This window comes from Pteropus vampyrus, unplaced genomic scaffold, assembly GCF_000151845.1.
Source record: "Pteropus vampyrus isolate Shadow unplaced genomic scaffold, Pvam_2.0 Scaffold131, whole genome shotgun sequence".
NCBI classification, from domain to species: Eukaryota; Metazoa; Chordata; class Mammalia; order Chiroptera; family Pteropodidae; genus Pteropus; species Pteropus vampyrus.
In genome coordinates this window covers 83,258-102,071 of record NW_011888912.1, presented here as the reverse complement: position 1 = coordinate 102,071, position 18,814 = coordinate 83,258, and the positions used below count along the sequence as shown (strand labels likewise).

At 46.2% G+C, this 18,814-nt stretch overlaps 1 protein-coding gene and 1 pseudogene across 1 annotated transcript in view; one reads left to right on the top strand and one right to left on the bottom strand.

Moving 5' to 3' along the window:
* The window catches only part of ZBTB41 (zinc finger and BTB domain containing 41), a gene marked incomplete at its 5' end in the record, with an annotated part of 21,765 nt that overhangs the window by 1,940 nt on the left and 1,011 nt on the right, over positions 1-18,814 (top strand). Inside the window, 9 exons of the mRNA XM_023534764.1 lie at positions 5,132-5,339; positions 6,059-6,128; positions 6,886-7,033; positions 8,988-9,117; positions 12,910-13,005; positions 14,363-14,469; positions 15,862-15,967; positions 17,255-17,343; positions 18,589-18,811. Of these exons, the coding sequence (XP_023390532.1) occupies positions 5,132-5,339; positions 6,059-6,128; positions 6,886-7,033; positions 8,988-9,117; positions 12,910-13,005; positions 14,363-14,469; positions 15,862-15,967; positions 17,255-17,343; positions 18,589-18,811 (1,177 nt within the window). The remainder of the gene's footprint in view (positions 1-5,131; positions 5,340-6,058; positions 6,129-6,885; positions 7,034-8,987; positions 9,118-12,909; positions 13,006-14,362; positions 14,470-15,861; positions 15,968-17,254; positions 17,344-18,588; positions 18,812-18,814) is intronic.
* Positions 390-511, bottom strand: LOC111744308 (annotated as a pseudogene).

The window sequence follows — 18,814 nt, the reverse complement described above, 5'->3', positions numbered from 1 at the left end:
TATTAGAAAAGTATGGGTAGGACATGTGGTCTTTCATCTCAAGTTAAAAACATGTCAGCGAGTATATGATTTCAAGAGATCTAATTTTTGCTAGTGAAATGACTTTTGGAGATGTCTTATATATGAACTGCTCTAACGTGAACTTTTAAATTGCAACGATTAAGCTCTTTCCCCATGAATCAAAGTTACGAAATCGTGAAATATATCCTGCCACACGTGATGATAAAGGGACCTTTAACTGCAGTTTGACCTTGGAAAATTACTTACTCAGTTCGATGTATCCTCATGTGTGGTTTTTTTTTTTTTTTTGAGGCGAGGCAATCTTTGGTTGACCTCACAGATTGCAAGGACCTTGTCAGCTTGCAATCCCTTATTTTCTATTTTTTTTACGCCTACAGCACCTGGTCTTCCTAGGTGGTCTCCCATCCAAGTACTACTAACCAGGCCCGACCCTGCTTAGCTTCCGAGAGCAGACGGGATCGGGCGCGTTCAGGCCAGTGTGGCCGGAGACTCCTCATGTGTACTGTAGTGTCGAGTCACTTGTGGTGTTGGTATAGGTGGAAATCGGTTTTGTGAGGTATTGGAAATCAGTTGCTTTCAAAAATGAGATCGTACCCATGATAGCCTTAACAGAGGTAACCTCCGTTTGCTTTTTGTCGTGCCTCTGAATATTTTTCACTCCAAATCAGAACGCTTTTGACGATCTAGTTTAATAATTTACTACTCCGTTTGCTGGGAGGCTCTGTACAAACATGAATGAGACAACTTTTCTTGAGTATCTCAGTCAGTTGGAGGAGCATCGTGTGCAGGCGAACCTCTCAGACGCAGGCTGGGTAAATGCTCGTGCAGAGCCGTCGGCGAGCCCTCGGGGTTAAAGAGGACGGCATTTTTTGACTGAGATGCCTGAGAACATTTCATTTTTCCAATAGATTCTGCTTCTTAGACTTGGTATCCTTAGCATATGCTTCCTGGGTTTGCCTTAACTTGACCTAATTTGACTTGAGATGAGTGAGCAAGGGGCCAGCTGACAAATGGCATCACGTAGACCTCAAGCGATGCAGTTGAACATGAGGCCAGCGAGATGCTTTATGAGAGAGGGATTCTGTGTCCAGGTAAGATTGGGAAAGCCATCTACAATAATTCACAATCCTAATAACTGTCCAGTTCTCTAGTAAAGAAACGCGTTAATTCTACTCAGCCTGCCATTCCCTCAAATAATTCTGTCACAGGACACTTTTGGGATACTTCTTTTAATGTGCCAACAAACTAGAGTTCTTTGCACACATTTGGGGAAAGATTGCTCAAACTTAAAGCCCTTTTATACTGAGGAAGGTATTTTGCAACTTTTTAAACCAAGGACAGCCTGGATAACGTGGGAATGAATAGGTCCATTGTAGGCTTATTTCCAGCCCACTTTTCTGAACGTGTTTGACTTTATACCCTCTTGTTTTCAGCCTGCTGTGGCTTAGCCTCAGTGAGGCTGCATACCTTTCCCCAGTACATAAAGGTGGTGGCTGAGATGTCTTCATACCAGTTAAGAAAGCACGGGGCGTGGGCTGTCTGCCTGCATTTTTGCAGCCAGATCTTGGGCAAGTTAATTAGCCATTCGTGCTTATTTCCCCCCATAGGCAGAGTGGGGAGACGCCAAGGCGATGTTTAATAGCACCTTCTCCCACGGGTTACGGTGAGGACCGCGTGGAATAGTCCCGTGCATCACTTGAGATCTGTGAAATTCAGGCATCCAAGGAGCGCTAGCTGTTCTTATTCGGCCTCGTATAGTTGAGCGTCTCTGATACGCCAGATACGGCTAAACAGATATGAAGCGACATGTTCTCTCTGTCCGCGAGAATCTGAGAATGTAATGAGTACGTGTAAACACACAGTTACATTTGCAATAAAGATGATCTTATCAGGATAAGTACGGAGGACGGACTGGGTCAGGGGAGGGTTCACGGAGCAGGCAGAAGTGAGGCGGGACCTGAAGAAGAGGGAGGGGTTTACGAGGCGGAAGGCCCGGCAGGTGCAGAGACATTGGGGTGTACGTCGTGTTCTGAGATGGCCCCGGGTGGGCGATTTCCAGGGGGGCAAGGAGGCGCCATGAAACGGACAAGAAGCGAGGGCTGGCCGGAAGCCAGAGACCACATTTCCGATGCTTTGTGTGCTGTGCGGAAGGGTGTAGATGTCACCCGGAAAGTGATGGGACCCTGAAGAGGCACCGACCAAGGAAATGGGAGCCCACCGCAGTTGCGGAAAGGTCACGGAGACGAGGAAAGGACCGGAAGGATGTCGTGGGCCTGGACCAGGACGAGGAGGTGTCGGGCGGGCCTGCGGGAGGGGGCCGGGCGGGAGAGTCAGCCGCCCTGAACGCGGGCCACGTGGGCGGCGCCGCGTGGAACGAAACCATGTGGAAGGAGAAGACGTGTTTCTTCAATGTCCTCCTCGATCGTTCCTGTCAGAAATCTTCAAGAAAAAACCCCAGTCCAGGGGCCATTTTCCAGGAACCCTCCTCACATCACCCACAGGCCTGCCATGAGATTGAAAATGTCCACCTCGGTGTTTTGGTGATTTATCGTTAGTTAGATTGTGAGCCTTCAAGTTCATTGTCTTACTTTGGGTTAACATCCTTTGCGATACCCCAGGAAATGCCAAATACTAAGTCTTCAGTAAGCTGTTGTTTAATTGAACCGAGGTACCTGACTTGACTTTGGACTTGTAAGAAGCTCGTTGGGCTTCCCTGTCAGCTTCTAACTTTGCTGCCTGGGAGTGGGCTTCTGAGAGAATGGAGAAGCTCTGAGGGTCGGCCAGAACCGCTAGCTCCGCGGTGTGCAGTCAGCCACTGTGGGTCCGTGACTGTGGACCTTCCATCTGTTCCGAAGTATTTAATAGGTGCTTGGAGGGAGGCTCCCTATCCAGTTGTATTTTTTCCTTGGGCCACCAGCTGTCCTTCCCAGCCTGTTCTCAAGCAAACAAACAAGAGTCCCCCGAGCTTCTCCCCTGTACCAAAAACCTAGTGGCGAGGAGGCAAAAATGGAGAGCAGATGATGGATGGGGTGAGGGAAGATTTGATTCACTTGTTTTTTTATATTGTTCTTACTGGGAAGTAAAATCTTTCCTTGGATTAATTTATAAGCTCTCCTAGAAGTAGAAAGTGTTCTGTAGCTTTTTAAAAAATTGTGGCTCACGAGACCACCTTGAAGACCACTTGGTTTTCAGCAGAGGGGTGTTACAGCAGCGGCCCGGTTTTCTGCTTTAAGCTTAAATATGTTAGTTAAGTTTATTTCAGGGGTCACCATATGAATAAATCCAAGGTCTGATTTAAGATTTAGCAATATCAGATGTATAATGAGCTAATTTGGTGATGTTTCTCTCTATAAGATCTGCATACAAAATCTGATGATGATAATTTTGCATGACTCATATGGGGAATAATAAATTCCTAAGCACAAGGTCAAGTTTTTCACGCGAAAATATATTTAGTGTGTGTCTACTGATTTGGGACACAATTCGTATTGGGATTTAGTTCAGAAAAATTCTGTGGATGAAATTTCTTACTATTATGTGCTTTCCGTTGTTGACTAGGAGTGATTGGGCCTAGTTTAGTAGTCTCTGAAGGGATACTATTTTTTCTGATTGAAACGTTATTTCACGAGTGCGTAGTGAACCTTTTGATTTATACATTGTTATCGAATTCCTCCTACCCCATAAAAAAAGAAGAAGATGTAGCCGTTGGGTGTGTTTATGCTGAATAGCACCCCCCTCCCCGCACCCATCACGGACAGCCCCCTACCAATCGATTTGAACATGAGAATTCTTTGGAGAGTAAACATTTTTTCCCGCTCACTCCTGGAGATGTATTTGATTCTTAGGTCACCCTGTTCCCTCGGAAGCTGTGCGTCTGCCGTTGTTCAGAGACTCAGCTCCGTGGAGCTTCAGACCCTGCAGCGCCTCTGTGCGCCAACTCAAACTAATAACAACAAAAAAGCCGTTTTACTTTAGAGATTCTTAATGTTATAATGCGTTATTCCAATTTGTGTGTTTTAATTGGACTTTGCTGAATTTATTTTAAATTATTATTATCTTTTTAATCTTGGCTATCGGTTAAGTCTTATTAAGTCTACCTGTCTGTGGGAAAATGGAAGTTTAATAGTCGAAGTGGTTCTGACTTTTAATTACACTGCCATTTCGAGAGTCATGCCATTCAACTACACGTAACTTAACTTTTACTCGAAAGCAAGAATTTCTTTAAATAAAGGGAGGATGCTACTAATCGTTAATTTGATATCTTTCTAGCAAAGTCGTTTCATAGAAAATAAAAAAGATTTGGTGAAAAATTTTCTTGAACTTTAAGATTTTTATTAAGTTGCTGTTCTGTTCACTTGGATATAAAAATCAAGAGCTTTAGGCATCCGGGGTTGACCAGTTATCGCTCAGTCTTGAGCATCTATGGTAAACACATACAGTTGATCCCCATTTCCAAAAATCTCTTACGAGTTAGTATTCAACAATAAGACTATATACTCTTGATTTGTTTTTTCTTGTGTTTTCCCACAAGTGTGCCTGACATAATATACATCTTAACAAATATGTGTTCATACGTACATCGAAGCAAAACTTTCATGAAGCCAGTGTGAACGTACTCTGGCATGTTCTACTCCGTTCTGTCCCACATCAGTCACAGCCCAGAGGACTGATTTTACGAACACTCAAGACCTGTGGTTTGCAGAACTCTGAGCTAAACGGTGACGTAGCTTAACGCGTTTTATAAAACCTACTCGTTATTTACGATGCCTGTGAGAAGTCCCAGATTCCACCTCGAGACACGCAAGAACACTCGTCCCCCAGTAAAGTCTGGGTTGGACCGCATCCCTTGAACACAGTAGGGAGGTGGCGGCCCATGTTTTTGAGGACAGGTGTATTTCAAGCAGTAAGCTCAGAGCGGTAAGTCTCTGAGGGTTAGCAAAGTTACGTATTCAGGTAAACTCGACTGGGGTGTGTGTGTGTGTGTGTGTGTGTGTGTGTGGCGGGGGGTGTACAGCAGGCTGTTAATCACGAGCTCTCACTCTTACTGTCAGATTTCAATCACTACGTGGCAAATGCCCTGGATTTAATTTTAATTTCTCTGCTTTTGTAGGGAAGTATGAGAGCCACACACGTGTGCACACAGGTGAGAAGCCCTTTGAGTGTGATGTCTGTCACCAGCGCTATTCCACAAAGTCTAACCTGACTGTCCACAGGAAGAAGCACAGCGCTGACACAGAGGTCCCTAAGAAGGAGCACAGGTGCCCTCGCTGTGATAAGCTCCACGCCAGCAAGAAGACGTTAGCCAAGCACATTAAGAGGCAAGTGTCACCTCGCTCCGTCCGTGGGCCTCACTGTGCCTTCCAGCGGAGGCGTGTGGCAGGCCACAAACACCCGTGGCGAGCTCACTCGTCTCCAGCGCTGTCTTCGCTTAGCATCCTGCAGTCTCTAAATTTATTAAGCACAGCCGGAAGTGGTAGTTTGTTCACATTTTTTATTAGTGCTGTCGCCGTGAAGTCCTCGATGTTGGAACAAGATCCTCCATCTGTACTATGGAAATGTAGGATGCAGCATTTGGTTATCCTGGTTTGTTTGTGTGTTGGGTTTTGGCAAGTATCTTTTCGAAAAATGTGGTTTTAGAACCCTGGGAAACTTACTGCTCGTGCTCAAGTTTGTCTTTTGTTTATAAAATAAAAATTCGTGAGAGAAAGAATTATTTAGTACAGTTTACCTATTTAAATCTAAGCAATTAAATTTACTGAAACTTGGACTGAAAGAAAATTAAGTGAGTTACCTTGAAGATTATCTGTGAATAGCTGGGTCCTTGAATGGATCTAAAATATGTTTAGACTTTTCTTTGACTATTTCTGCATAAATTTTAGCCTGCACATTCGTTTGTGAACGCGATGTCGCGATGTGTATTGTCTGAGGACTGACACGTGTCTGTCTCCGTGAGGAACCAGTGCCTGCTTCTCATAATCACTGTCGACAGATGATCTGGAATCTTAACTGATAGAACCTTTTTATTTTTCTCTTGCAGATTCCATCCTGAAAATGCCCAAGAATTTATTTCCATTAAGAAGACTAAGAGTGAAAGTTGGAAATGTGATGTAAGAACTTTTAATTCACGGTAGAAAACCGAACCAAATGTAATGGTGCCTTTTGGGAAAGTAATTAGGTTTTACAGTAACATAAACGTAGCTGAGCTCACTTTTAGATCTTTCTTTCATGCAATATTATTCTAATGTTTTTGTCAAGGAAGGCTGGTATGGGTTGATTTTTAGATGAGGTTTTTATTTTTGCTGTCATCACCATGCCGGGGATGTAGAGTTGCGTACAGAAACTGTGACGTTACTTTTCCGCAGAGTGTAGAATTGCTCCTGCATTTCTGGTTATATGTGGCTATGTAACTAACAAACCACCGCAAGACCTGTGGCCTCAAACAATCGTTTTGTTGTATCGGCGTTTGTGAGTCAGCGACCTCAGCTTGGGCCAGGGCTTTGCTAGGTAATTCTTCCGTTCCACGTGGTTTCTGTCGAAGTCGCTCAGGTGTTGTCAGCCTGTGGATGGTCTGGTCTGACGGTCTGAGGACACTCCCAGCGTGGCTCACTGCCACGGCCGGCCGCTTGGCGCTCAGCCGGGACGGTTGGCTGGGGGCCCCGAGTCTCACTTTGGTCCCTTCATGGGGCCACACGAGCTTCCTTGTGGCCGTGAGGCTCCAAGAAGCCGAGGCAGGAACCGGAAGCCTCGTTCAGCCCCATTCTTTTTCGCTGCTTGAGTCTATGGGCTCCTGTCTCATCCTGAGCTCTGGATTTCGATCTGTAATTTCAGGTTTCCGTACGTGTTTTCGTGTGCGTTTTCTTTTAGATTTGCAAGAAGTCTTTTACCCGAAGACCACACCTGGAGGAGCACATGATTTTGCACTCGCAAGACAAACCTTTTAAGTGCACCTATTGTGAAGAGCACTTCAAGTCGCGATTCGCACGCTTAAAGCATCAAGAAAAGTTCCACCTGGGTAAGCGAAGAGGCCTTCGCGGTTGCTTCTGTCGGTCTGTGTCTGATTTCGGGGGGTGGCAGACGTGTGTGTGGTCGTAAACCGCAGCTGATGATCAGAGAGGTTCGTGGGTGCTTGGGATGTAGCATTTTGATTTTGGGAAGAAACTCGTTTTTCAAGGAGTGATAAACAGCGTATTTGGAATTGAGTGTTATATTTGGTGACTTCTCTCCCTAATGCTTACCACCAAGGTGGAGACTCGTGCTCTCGATGGCGATGCAGTTGGGGACACTTATGACAGTTAAATATAAATGGAAAAAGACAACTCTGCTGTGCGAAAGGTTAAAACGGGTTCCATTAAGTTTGGTTAGGAATAAATACAAGGTCGTGAATGTGGGGACGATCTGACGTTTAGTCAGCGGGGAGTAAAAAATGGTGCCGAACCAAACTCGTCATTTTGCAAATGGGCCAAACAGCAGAGGCTCTTGCGGCATAATCTGAACCAATAACGTCATATAACCGACAAAAACCAATGTAGTTTTGGACTATGTTAATAAAGACGTGTCGTTAGGGGGTAATCGTCTCACCGATCCTAAATCGATCTGGAATATTGCGTCCATTTCTGGAAACCTTCAAGGTGGATAGTGACGAAGAGACATTCTAGAGGTGGGCAGTTTTGGTGCTGTAGGGTCTGAAAATCATTTCATGGAAGAAACTTTTGAAGTTCCTTGAAATATTTTGTCTGGGAAGGGAGATAGGATAGCTGTCTTCGAGGCTCGCAAGGCTCCATCGTGTAATAAGAAATACTTAGTCTGCGAGTCTAGTGCATAAGACTAGCGTGTGCTAGATTACTTTTCTATTTTGCCTAAACCTCTGAATTTAGTAGGTCATCCTGTCGTGGTATTTCATCTCGCCACTTCTGAGAAGCCATCACATGGAAACGGGTTTTACCGTTACTATTAGACGTGTTTGTCACATGTTATTATTATCACACAAAATCCTGTAAGAACAGAGTCGGGGGCATGTTCATGATTCCACGCTGCAGGTGAGAAATTTCTTTAGACATTAGTTCCAAGAAAAACAGCTTCCGTTGGGGAATTGGTGAGCTGCTCTTGACATGAAAACCATAGGTTACCTCTTTTTGTTCCCACTTCCTTTTTCCGTTTCAACTTTTATTAACACGTCGTTTAGTAAATAAATAGGCATTCCAAGATTGAGTGGAAAGTCTAAGATACAATTTTAGTTTCTAAAAAATTTAGACATTTTTTAAGTGTTGGAATATTTATCGAACAGCTGGTAACTACATGATCAGCTCTGTCAGCGTCTGGGGACACTGCCCCTGCTAGACGAAGTGCCAGATGAAATCACAGTCCTGCGGGCCGTCAGACCAGTAAACGAATCATCATGTCGTAGTGCCAAGCCACTCAGATATCGGAGAAGTGGTTCATTTGCATCCTCTGTAGTGAGCGTTGATCGACGTTCACTAGACGAGTTCAGTAGGTGTAGCGTGACACAGTCCATTCCTAGTATCCAGTTAACATTTCCAAACTTTTGAGAAACGTGATTTGTGAATTAATACAGTAGCTTTGCATTTTTGGCCATCATTATTTATGAAAAAAACATACCAAATAGAACATTGCTTTGAGTATGTTATATACATGTGTGCGTATTACATGTATGTTCCATGTATGTGTAAATCTGTCCAGCTTCCTTTGATCCCATCCGGGTCCCTCTGTTCCCTGAACCGCCCCGTACACGTTCGTAAGCGATTCCAGTCCGGGGCGAGGCCCACGGATTTGCGTTTCTAACAAGTTCCCAGGAGACGCCGACGCTGATGGTGCAGCTGCGCATACCTGAGCATTCCGGGTCAGGCCAGCCGGGAGGAGGTCCCCGGGCGACCCGCCACTTCGCGATCTCACACTCCCTGTTAAGCTTAACCTTCGACTTTAAGTGCACACTCTTTTCTCCTTTTTAGGTCCTTTTCCATGTGACATCTGTGGTCGCCAGTTTAACGACACCGGGAATTTGAAACGCCACATAGAATGTACCCACGGTGGGAAGAGGAAGTGGACGTGCTTCATCTGTGGAAAATCTGTACGGGAGAGGTGAGGGGCTGTCCACACACCCAGAAAAATCCCGGTACTGTCGTGTAGAAATAACGTTTTGATTTGAAATTTAAAGATAGAAGAAGTTACTTAAAATGCTCCAGCAGAGGATATGGGGTCAGGATTGACAGGTGTGGATGCCGAGTGTAACTGATACCATGTTGTCTCTTTCCAAAATCCCACTGAAAATACATTAAGTCATTCACGTGTTCATTTTAAAGACACTAAGCTACAAAGACAAGGCGAGTGGGAAGGCGAGAAGCACAGCACAGGTGTGGGAGCTGGGGAGCTGACGGGCCGCGGTAGCTGAGTTAGCAGGTCGGAGAAAAGCAAGCCCAGGAGTGGAGCAGAGAGATCCAGAACCGAACCTCGTTCGTGTCACAGAGTGCGCCGCGAGCACGGAGCTGGCAGTGCTGTCCCTCCGGAGCCAGGGTGGAGGGCGGGGGCAGGAGCCGCAGAGGATAATGGCTTCAGGAGTTGGACTGTCGCATTCTCTCTCGTGCCCATCAGGCCGTTGCTGCCGGCCCCTCCCCTCCCCCCCCTTGGCGGATGCCTGGACCAGACCAGCCAGTGGCGTTGCCCGACCGAGTACGCGGAAGCAGCCAGCCTGGCCCTTGTCCCTGCTGACATCTTGACTCTTAGACTTTATCCTCCGGGTAACAGATTAGAAAACAACTCCCTGAACATCTAAGCAACCTGAGGGCAAATATGTTCCCTACCAAGTAGCACACCCAGGCCCCCTCGCCATCGAAGCCCAGCCGCGCTCTGCCCTTCCCGCCCAGCTGTCAGCCTGACACAAATAATCCTGACCAGATACTGAAGAATTACAGCACACAGGGGGAAAACCTTTAACGGAAGACGGAGTCCAACACAAACAGATAAAAGAAAAACCACCAAAAAAACGAAACCCGAAACATTATGCAAGGAAAAGAAGTCAATGATTCTTACTATCCCCAGTTAAAGATGTAGAATTCATTAAACAAGAACAGGATGTTCTATAAAAGAGGCGCTGACCGTAACCCAGGGATCCCAGACGCCCAGCGCCGACGGACCGAGCAGAGGCCTTCATGGGAGGGCGCAGATGACGGAATCTCCCAAAACGCAGAGCAAAAGATACAGACCCGGGAAATAAAGATCAGCGCGTCAGAGGGCGAGGTGCGAGGTCCAGAGGGAACGAACAGAGGCAACGCCGGGGGGAACATGACCATCGAAATAATCCAGGATGATTTCCCCAGACTGGGGGACGCAAGTCCACAGACAGACAGGGCCCATCAGACGCCTGGGACAGCACGCGGCCATGCACACATCGTGACAAGGCACGTCGCCGCAACATTTTAGAACACGGGGCGGGGGGCGGCAAACAGAAGCTTCTGTATACTTCTGTTTTTTCCCTAGGGAAAAAAGTCACATACCCTGAATGAGAAATTAGAATTACTGGAGTTTTAAAAGGCAACACTAGAAGTAAGATGATGCCGTTGTCCCTTCAAAAATTCTGATAGACACTAATGTCCAACCTAGAATTCTGTTCTTAGTCAAACTAACAGTCAGGTCTGAGGATAATAGACATTTTTCACGACGTCAGGAAATTAGCCTTTTACATACTCTTTCTCCTGCGGCAGCCAAAGGGTGCGCTTCACCAGAACAAGACACTAAACTTAAAGACGATGAGAAAGCTCCCGGGGGCAGGAGAGCTAACACGGGAAAGCCGCAGAGCGGGGCACGGCACGAGGGGGCTGGAGACCCCGCGGCGTCCGATGTGCAGCGTGCGTGCGTGACGGCCAGTCCGTCCCCCGCGGTAGTGACCTGTGACACGTCGAGGGTTGTCACTGCTCCGGTCCCTGCTGGCATGTTTCCCCTTTAACTAGGAGACAGTGCAGAGAGGGTCCACCCCAAACACGTTCGGGTTTGTTTTTTTTTTAACTGTAGTAAAAACGTTTAACGTGACAAGCGTGCGGTTGCACAATCCCCTGCCGTTCATTACAGGGACGTGCCATCCACGTCTCTAACCTGCTCGTCTCGCACAACGGAAACTCAATGCCCACGGAACGGCAGCTCCCCATGTGCCCTCCTGACCCAGATTCCCGCCCGCCCACCGCCCCGATGCTGCCGGCCAGCTTCCTGCTGTCACCCTCGTGCCCGGCTGTTTGCTCTGACTGAGCACATCCGTTTGATGTCATAGAAACGTTCTTTTGTGACGTAGCCGTGAGAATTGGAGGCGGGTCATGATAAGCTCGGAAGCAGGATCCATAGAGCAGCCCGCTCTTTGGCTCACATTTCTGCCGGACTTCAGTACCTGGTCCACCCCCAGCCTGTTAGCGGCTCCGACGGGGACAAACCCCGTTTCCCACGGCTTCTCTGTGACTTTACCGCCAACCTGCTGACGGCCGGGACACCGCCGCCACACTTCGGTCCAGACCCTGTTCACGTTACCTCGTGGGCCCTTTACCTAAAAGTGGCGGCATTGTTAGGTTCATGCTTGCTACTCAGGCTCGTGAGAACGTATGCCAAGCGTCGTAGTGACATGCACTGGCTGGGTGGCAGAACGACCTGGAGGGAGCGTGCCCCGGGAGCGGGGATTTCCGGGGGCGGGGGCGGGGGCGGAGAAGGGCCGGGGAGAGTAGCGTTCTGCAGGTGTTCGTTGCTGTTCTCTAAGCAGAGTGCGTACGTGTCACGCTCCCCTGTGTTAACGTTTTATAATTTAAAAAGTCAGAATGCCACCTTCCTAAAATAACAGATGGATATGGTGCAGAAGAGGAAAACCAGTATGCTATATTTATGTGGAAATTTGTATTTACAGATTGATAAATTACGAAGGTTATTTTATGTATCATAAACTCTTGTTTACCCTTAAAGATCTTTCTGTAAAAACAGAAAGCAAACAAACCAAAACCACAACAACCTTTCCATCCTTTTGCTTTCCGTCCCTTAGCAGGTTGGGGTCTAGGAATAGTTTGGGGACTGTTTCCCACAAAGCTGGGGGTGCCCGCAGACTCGCCTGTGCGGTGCTGGTGGCCTTGTAGGGGAGCGCCATCTGCTGGCCGAGAGCTGCCTTCACTGCAGCTCCCTGGGCACTGGGGTTGACTGGCTCCTGGCTCCTGGCTCCTGGCTCCCGGCGAGGCAGTGACAGTCAGAGCCTGCAAAGGTCGCGGTACTGCCTTTCCCCATAAAGAGCCTCGTCGGCCCTGCACCAGTGTGGGGGGGTCTCTGAGCGTTGGAGCTCGTGGCCATGCTCGTGATGTCTTTGGACCAGCAGTGGTCACCAGAGGCCCATCCGGGAGGGTCAGGAGTAGCAGTAGTTGTGCCTTCCACGGTCGCCCGTTTTCACAGCGGCCTCTGGAGGTTCCAGGTGCCTGTAACGTCCCCTGTACCGTAGAGCATTCTTTTACCGAGTATTGAGGACGTGTTCGAAAGGCTCAGGACGGAGAGGCTGGATTCCCTGTATCCTGTACTCGCCCCGTCAAAATCCACGTCACTGTTACCTAATTCAGTAGTGACAGTCGAATGTTTTTTATCTGTATTCTTGGAAGTCTGCTTAAACTAGAGAGTTGAACCTTCGAACAAACCAGTAGCCAATGAAGCCAAAGTTAAAAATTTTCATTTCGTTTAATTTTTTTAAGGGACAGCACAAAACGAGCATGTTGGTGAGTGAGACTGTCCTCGGAGCAGCGGGGAGAATGGTCACAATGTCTGTTAGCTCGGACACCTTTGTCGTGGGCTCTTTGGGAAACCGTGTTTAATATATACAATGGCATTAAAAAATCTTTAGTTTAAACATATGTGTTTTTAACATAGAACTACTTTGAAAGAACACTTGAGAATCCACAGCGGAGAGAAGCCTCATCTTTGTAGTATTTGTGGGCAAAGCTTTCGTCACGGAAGCTCCTACAGGTGAGTCAAGCCACGTTTGCCTTATGTTGAGTAACACAAAATTACATCTCCATTTTGATTCTATTCTCTTATCAGCCCTTTGTTTGTTGAACGAAGACATTTCTTAGCACTTACGATCAGCAAAGTGGTACAAAAAACTATAGACTGTCCCCCCGCATTATAACCATTAACATCGTCTTCGTTCTGTGGTATAAAATATTAAATATTTTCTCATCATCAGGTTTGCCAAGTGCTCTACTGTCTAAACTGTCATCCTATAAAAAGTATTTCATTACTTTTCTTTGAATCAAAATTCATTATAACTCTGGCGTTCCAAAATGAGTGCGTTTCTTCACTCTCGATTATCAAAAAATAGTTTGGTATGAAAATATGGCAAAGTCAAAAACTCCGGGGTTCTCAGTTTTAGAAAGTCTTCTGTTCATTATTTGAAATCAATTTAATTATTATTATTCCTGAATCCCTGACCACATTTGCAATTTTTGAAAAGTTGTTTTCTTCCTGAATGAATAACAGGTGACGATCTACTGTGACATAACTGTACAATTTTACTTTTTATCGATGCTCTTAAGAATGTCAGTCTTAAGGTTTCGCTCTCTACCCTTTCATTGGTTTTTACCTCTTTTTCAGTTTAAACAGGACGTTTCCCCTTTGCACGTGGTCTTCTTGGTTACCAGTTTAGATGTAGAATCAACACCTGTTCGGGCACCTTGAAAGGTTTACACAGAGGGAGGGCTGTGGGCATAGAAACAATTCAAGTTAAATTAATTTTAATAATTTAAACCTTTTATAATCCGTTCCTGGGTAACGAAAAATGAGCCATATTTTGTTTGATTAGTGTGAAGAAGAGTAAGTGAAATGGGATTGTCAGAAAGTTGATTACTTACAAAGTTACCAGATTCCCAGCTATCAGTTTATAAGCGATATCGGTTGGCCCGACGGATTCGGCCTTCATCGGTCACTGTGTCGGCTGCCACCATCGTACGCGCGTCACTCGTGCACTTACCCGTTTGCCTGGTTACGATCCCTTCCGGGTTCATTCCTACCTTTGACTTCGGAGACGCCCCTGGTCAGGTGGACCTGACCGCAGACGCTTGGTCAGTTCAGTAAGGAGGATTCAGGGTCCGAAGGTCAGTGTCGTCCGTGGGTGTGGCGTGTGCGGACGTGAAGCGCTCTTGTGAACAAGGCGGGTCGGAGCTGGGGACAGGCAGTGAGAGCCGGAGGCCTCGGAGGGTCACAGCCCTGGCGCCCAGAACAAATGAGGCCGGTCGAGCAAACAGCCCAGTTTCCGTTATTCGTGGTTAACTTTTTTCCTTCCGTGTCGCGATTTTCAGTGTTCTGCAATGGTCTTTCTTTATAGGCTTCACCTACGAGTGCATCACGACGATAAAAGATACGAATGCGATGAATGTGGGAAAACGTTTATCCGTCACGACCACCTCACGAAGCACAAAAAGATACATTCAGGTAAGGCGTGTTTCGTAAGAATGTTTCCAAAATTCCATTTTTTTTAAAAAAAGAAAGCACCTGGAAAGGACACACCACACCACATCATATTTATGTTGGCTATAATTTTGATAATTTGGTATATGGCGGTCACCCCTTTGTAATGCTGATTCTACAGACATTTTTAAAAAGGCATCTGAAAGGGGCTTAAGTTTATGACATGGTTTTGTTCACTGTAATTTTAAGCATTCGGTTGCCCTTTACGACTACAAACTATATTTTTAAATTGTTTTAATTCTCAAAATTAGCAATTATTTTAATTTTCAAAATTTGCATCTTGCATATTATTGAGGATGTGTGCAAGAATTTCTCCCGGCACCTCCCTAAAGGGAGAAGCCAAGATAATATTGATCATTTTGATTGGATTTGAAAGAAGTTAGCAAAACTTAGATATTTGAAGAGAAATGATTGTAACTGGATGTTAAAGTTTATGTCATAGTGATTTGAGTAACTCTAGAAAAGATTACCTTACAATCCTGGTCAGTTTCAGATCTTTATGCTGTATTGATAACTCTTATATTCTGGGGACTTCTTTCGTATTGTCGTCTCAGACTGATGCTTACGAAGTGCTTGGCGCCAGCCGTGTGAGCACAGTGGGACGTGTGGTTATTATTATTACTATAAACACGATTTAGATGCAAAGTATGCAGCGGGTAGGGATCGTTGTTTTAAATGATCTCAGTGAGGTGGGTTGAGTTGCTATTATCATTTTTAAGACATGTTTAAGGTCTTACGACTTTTTCACTGGAATCATACGTGTTCATTTTTCAGGTGGAGAATTCTAAGTTATTCTAGAGGCCACGTGGTTTAATTGCACGCTGGCGTTAAGAAAGTGATTTTTTAAAGACCAAATCTTTGTACCTGGATAAATAAGAACAGAGATGACGAATTGGACTAACCTAGAATTTCCCTTTATATTCGAATTTTGGCTCATTACAAATGTAAGCAATCCCCACAGTTGAAAAGTCTTTTAAAAGTAAAGTACAGACATCTGAAAATGTTCAGGCCCTTTCTATAAACAGTAAGACAGCCTCACCACGATTCGCTGTGCGTCATTTGAGGTGTTGGACATCTAGACTTACGTGGGTTTTGAGGTGATGTCATGTATTTCGCTCTGTCACGTTGGAAGGTAAGATGAGAACTCTGAAGCAAAGCCTCCCGAGGTGGCTTTGGGGAGAAGCGGAGATGCGCAGAGGAGAGGTGTTTGAGCGAGGAGTATAAAGCCGGGAGCCCAGAGCAGAGGCGGCTTTGCTTTCCTGCCATGTTTCACGTCATCTTCTTGTTCAAGCATTTGCTTCCGAGGTGGGCGGGAACCGAAATGCATAGTCTCATCAAAATGTTTGCGTCTTTAAGGTGAAAAGGCTCATCAGTGTGAGGAATGTGGGAAGTGTTTCGGCCGCAGGGATCACCTCACCGTCCACTACAGAAGCGTGCACCTGGGGGAGAAAGTGTGGCAGAAGTAAGTGGGAAAGCGAGCGCGTCATCGTCACCGCGGGGCACAAGCCCAGGCCGCAGGGGACGCCGTGCCTCGCGGTCTGGGGACAGGGTCTCGGGGGCCTCAAGGGATCCAGCAAGGCGATTCCGTTCAGTGGGGCCCTCCCCGAATCGACGCGTGCGTGGTGCTCACTGCGCTCCGGTGTTCACTACACGCCGGGGACGCTGCTAAGCTCGGGGACACGGGAACACACGGCGTCGCGTAGACGGGGTGTAAGAGCCTCGATGTGGGTAGGCCTGGGGGGCTCAGAATTGCCGACTCACTCAGTCCAGGAATCCTGTAGTTTTTTCTCAACCCCTTTATACCCCTAAAGATTATTCAGTACCTTAGGAGCTTTTGTGTATATCACTTGCAGTATGAAAATAATGTTGTTGTTTAAATTATGTCATTAAAAATTAAAATGAGAAAAAAACTTAACTACGTATTTCCTCGTTTAGAATAATACGCTCATCACATGCTAGCGTGAAGAGCAATTTTGTGAAAAATAGCTACAAAACAAACCAAAACACTATTGAAAGAGTGGAATTGTTTTGCATTTTTGTAAATCTCTTGAACGGCTTAATAGCCGGATAGCCATATCTGCTGTCACGTGTTATTTTGGTCGAAGTAAATGAAGAAAATCTAGCCTCACTCAGATGCGTAGGTCGATCGTGGGGGTTGTTCTTTACTGCGACACTAAATTAAACCGGTGGTAGGTTCTGAAGGGCAGCGGAAGGTGGCCTCTGAAACAAGGTTAATGACGTTTTCCGTCACGTTCAGTGTCTCGGTCTGTCTTGTCCCATGGACGGGCGCTTCACCTCCGCATGAAACCGAAGCGTCACTCATTGGCCATTTGGAAGGTGCGGCTTCACTGAGCTCTGCAGGTCTGTCGGATGGTAGCGTATTGCACAGGTGGGACCAGCCGATCCGGAAGGGCCTGTCGAGACACGGGCAGGATCACAGGGGCAGATGTAAGCCTTCCAAAATTCTCACATGGGCGTAAAAACTCAAATTTATCATCGATGACAGATATTGTCAGCTTTTCTTTTTCCCCTTAGAAGTGGCAGGCTCCCTTCATTTAATTTTTGAGAAACTATCTGCCAGATACTCAGGTCTGTAACTATAGTTTGTCCTGATTCTTTCAAGTAAAATGGTATTTCTTCCGTTCAGTCTCACAGGTGCTTTTCCTGAGACATCAGTCATTATACTTTGATTCGTGGTATGTTATTTATTAAAACTTCACTGAAAAACTGAAACCTTTTGGTTTTTTAGGTATAAAGCAACCTTTCATCAATGTGATGTTTGTAAGAAGATTTTTAAAGGCAAGTCAAGTCTCGAAATGCATTTTCGGACACATTCAGGTAAAACGTAATGAGTAGTTTATATGTATTTTTGCGTAATTTTTCAGCAGTGAAATATGGACATTCGAACTATGTTCTTGGTTAAATTGTTTTGTTTTTTCCCCCATTGAGATTTTTACTCGTTAAGTGAAAGCTGATGTCGCGATGAGCAATAGTCTGGTCTTCTGTTCTCTGTTACGTGGCGCTTCTTCTACACTTTCGAATATCATTTTGTACCGTTTGGGGGAAACGTTTTCCATTGAGGGTTCATTCAACTTTTAGCTTTCATTTTCCTCTTTCCTGGCTGTTTGTGGTTCCTCTCTATCTGTGAAACTCCGCGAAGACCTTTATTTTCTTTGAAAAGAGGAATTCAGATAGGACCCGTCGTCTTGCTCGCCGAGGCTCCAGTCAGAGTGTCACACTGTCCGTCGTCGTGAGGGGCACTTTCCACAGAGCGAGTCATCTCGGCTGCCTGCCAGCATCGCCAGTTTCTGCATGTTTTCTCCCCACTCGGTGATGCTCCCGTATTTGGAAGTTGAGACTATGTCGGGTTCTTTTCTATGTGTCGTCATAGTCCTTGTTGGACAAATTCATTTTGAAAGCTTTCCTTTTTCCTTTTGAAGAAAGAAACTCATGTATGCATCTTCGGCTGCTTTGTTGTAAATTTAGCCTGGATTTTGTCAAGCCGCTCTTCTGGAAGAGAAAACTAATTGGTTTTATAAATATCAAAATGAGAAATAACTAGATTTGGGCCGTTTCAGTAGCAAAGACTTGCAGTAAAGAATGTGTCGCTGATACAGCGGTGCTGTTATAAACAAAGTTACGCCTCCCTCCAAGGAAAAAAGCCCTAATTTGTGGGGTACGTAGGGCGAGGCTGCAGCGGGAATCAAAGCAGGCCGTGGTGACAGCAGCCGAGGTGATCAGGCCCGTGTGCCAGGGCAGCGTGAGCACTTGCTCCGTGTTCCCGCTCGGTCAGTCACCGGCTCCTTGAGGGCAGCACCGTCGTCACTCCCGGTTACAGGTGACAGACGACGCTCAGAGGCCGGGTGGCCTGCTCAGGGTGGCTAGCGAGCTGTGTGGCCAGAATTCACCCCGGATCCCTTTCACGCTGGGGGCCCTTGTCTGGACCAGCTTACTGTTTTCTGATAGCACACACTACTATTACTGCTTTCCTGACATTTCGCGAGTGTTCAGAATTTGTTCCTTAAGACCCTTGTGTCGCCAAGCGAGTGCCTTTTATGCCTAATTTCATTTTTGTTCGTGCAGGTGAAAAACCGTACAAGTGTCAAATCTGCAATCAGTCTTTTAGAATTAAGAAGACCTTAACAAAACACCTGGTGATTCATTCCGATGCCCGGCCTTTCAACTGCCAGCACTGTAATGCGACGTTTAAGCGCAAGGACAAGCTCAAGTACCACACCGACCACGTCCACGGCATAAAATCTCCCGACGACCCTCTGAGCACTTCCGAGGAAAAACTGGTGGCCTTGCC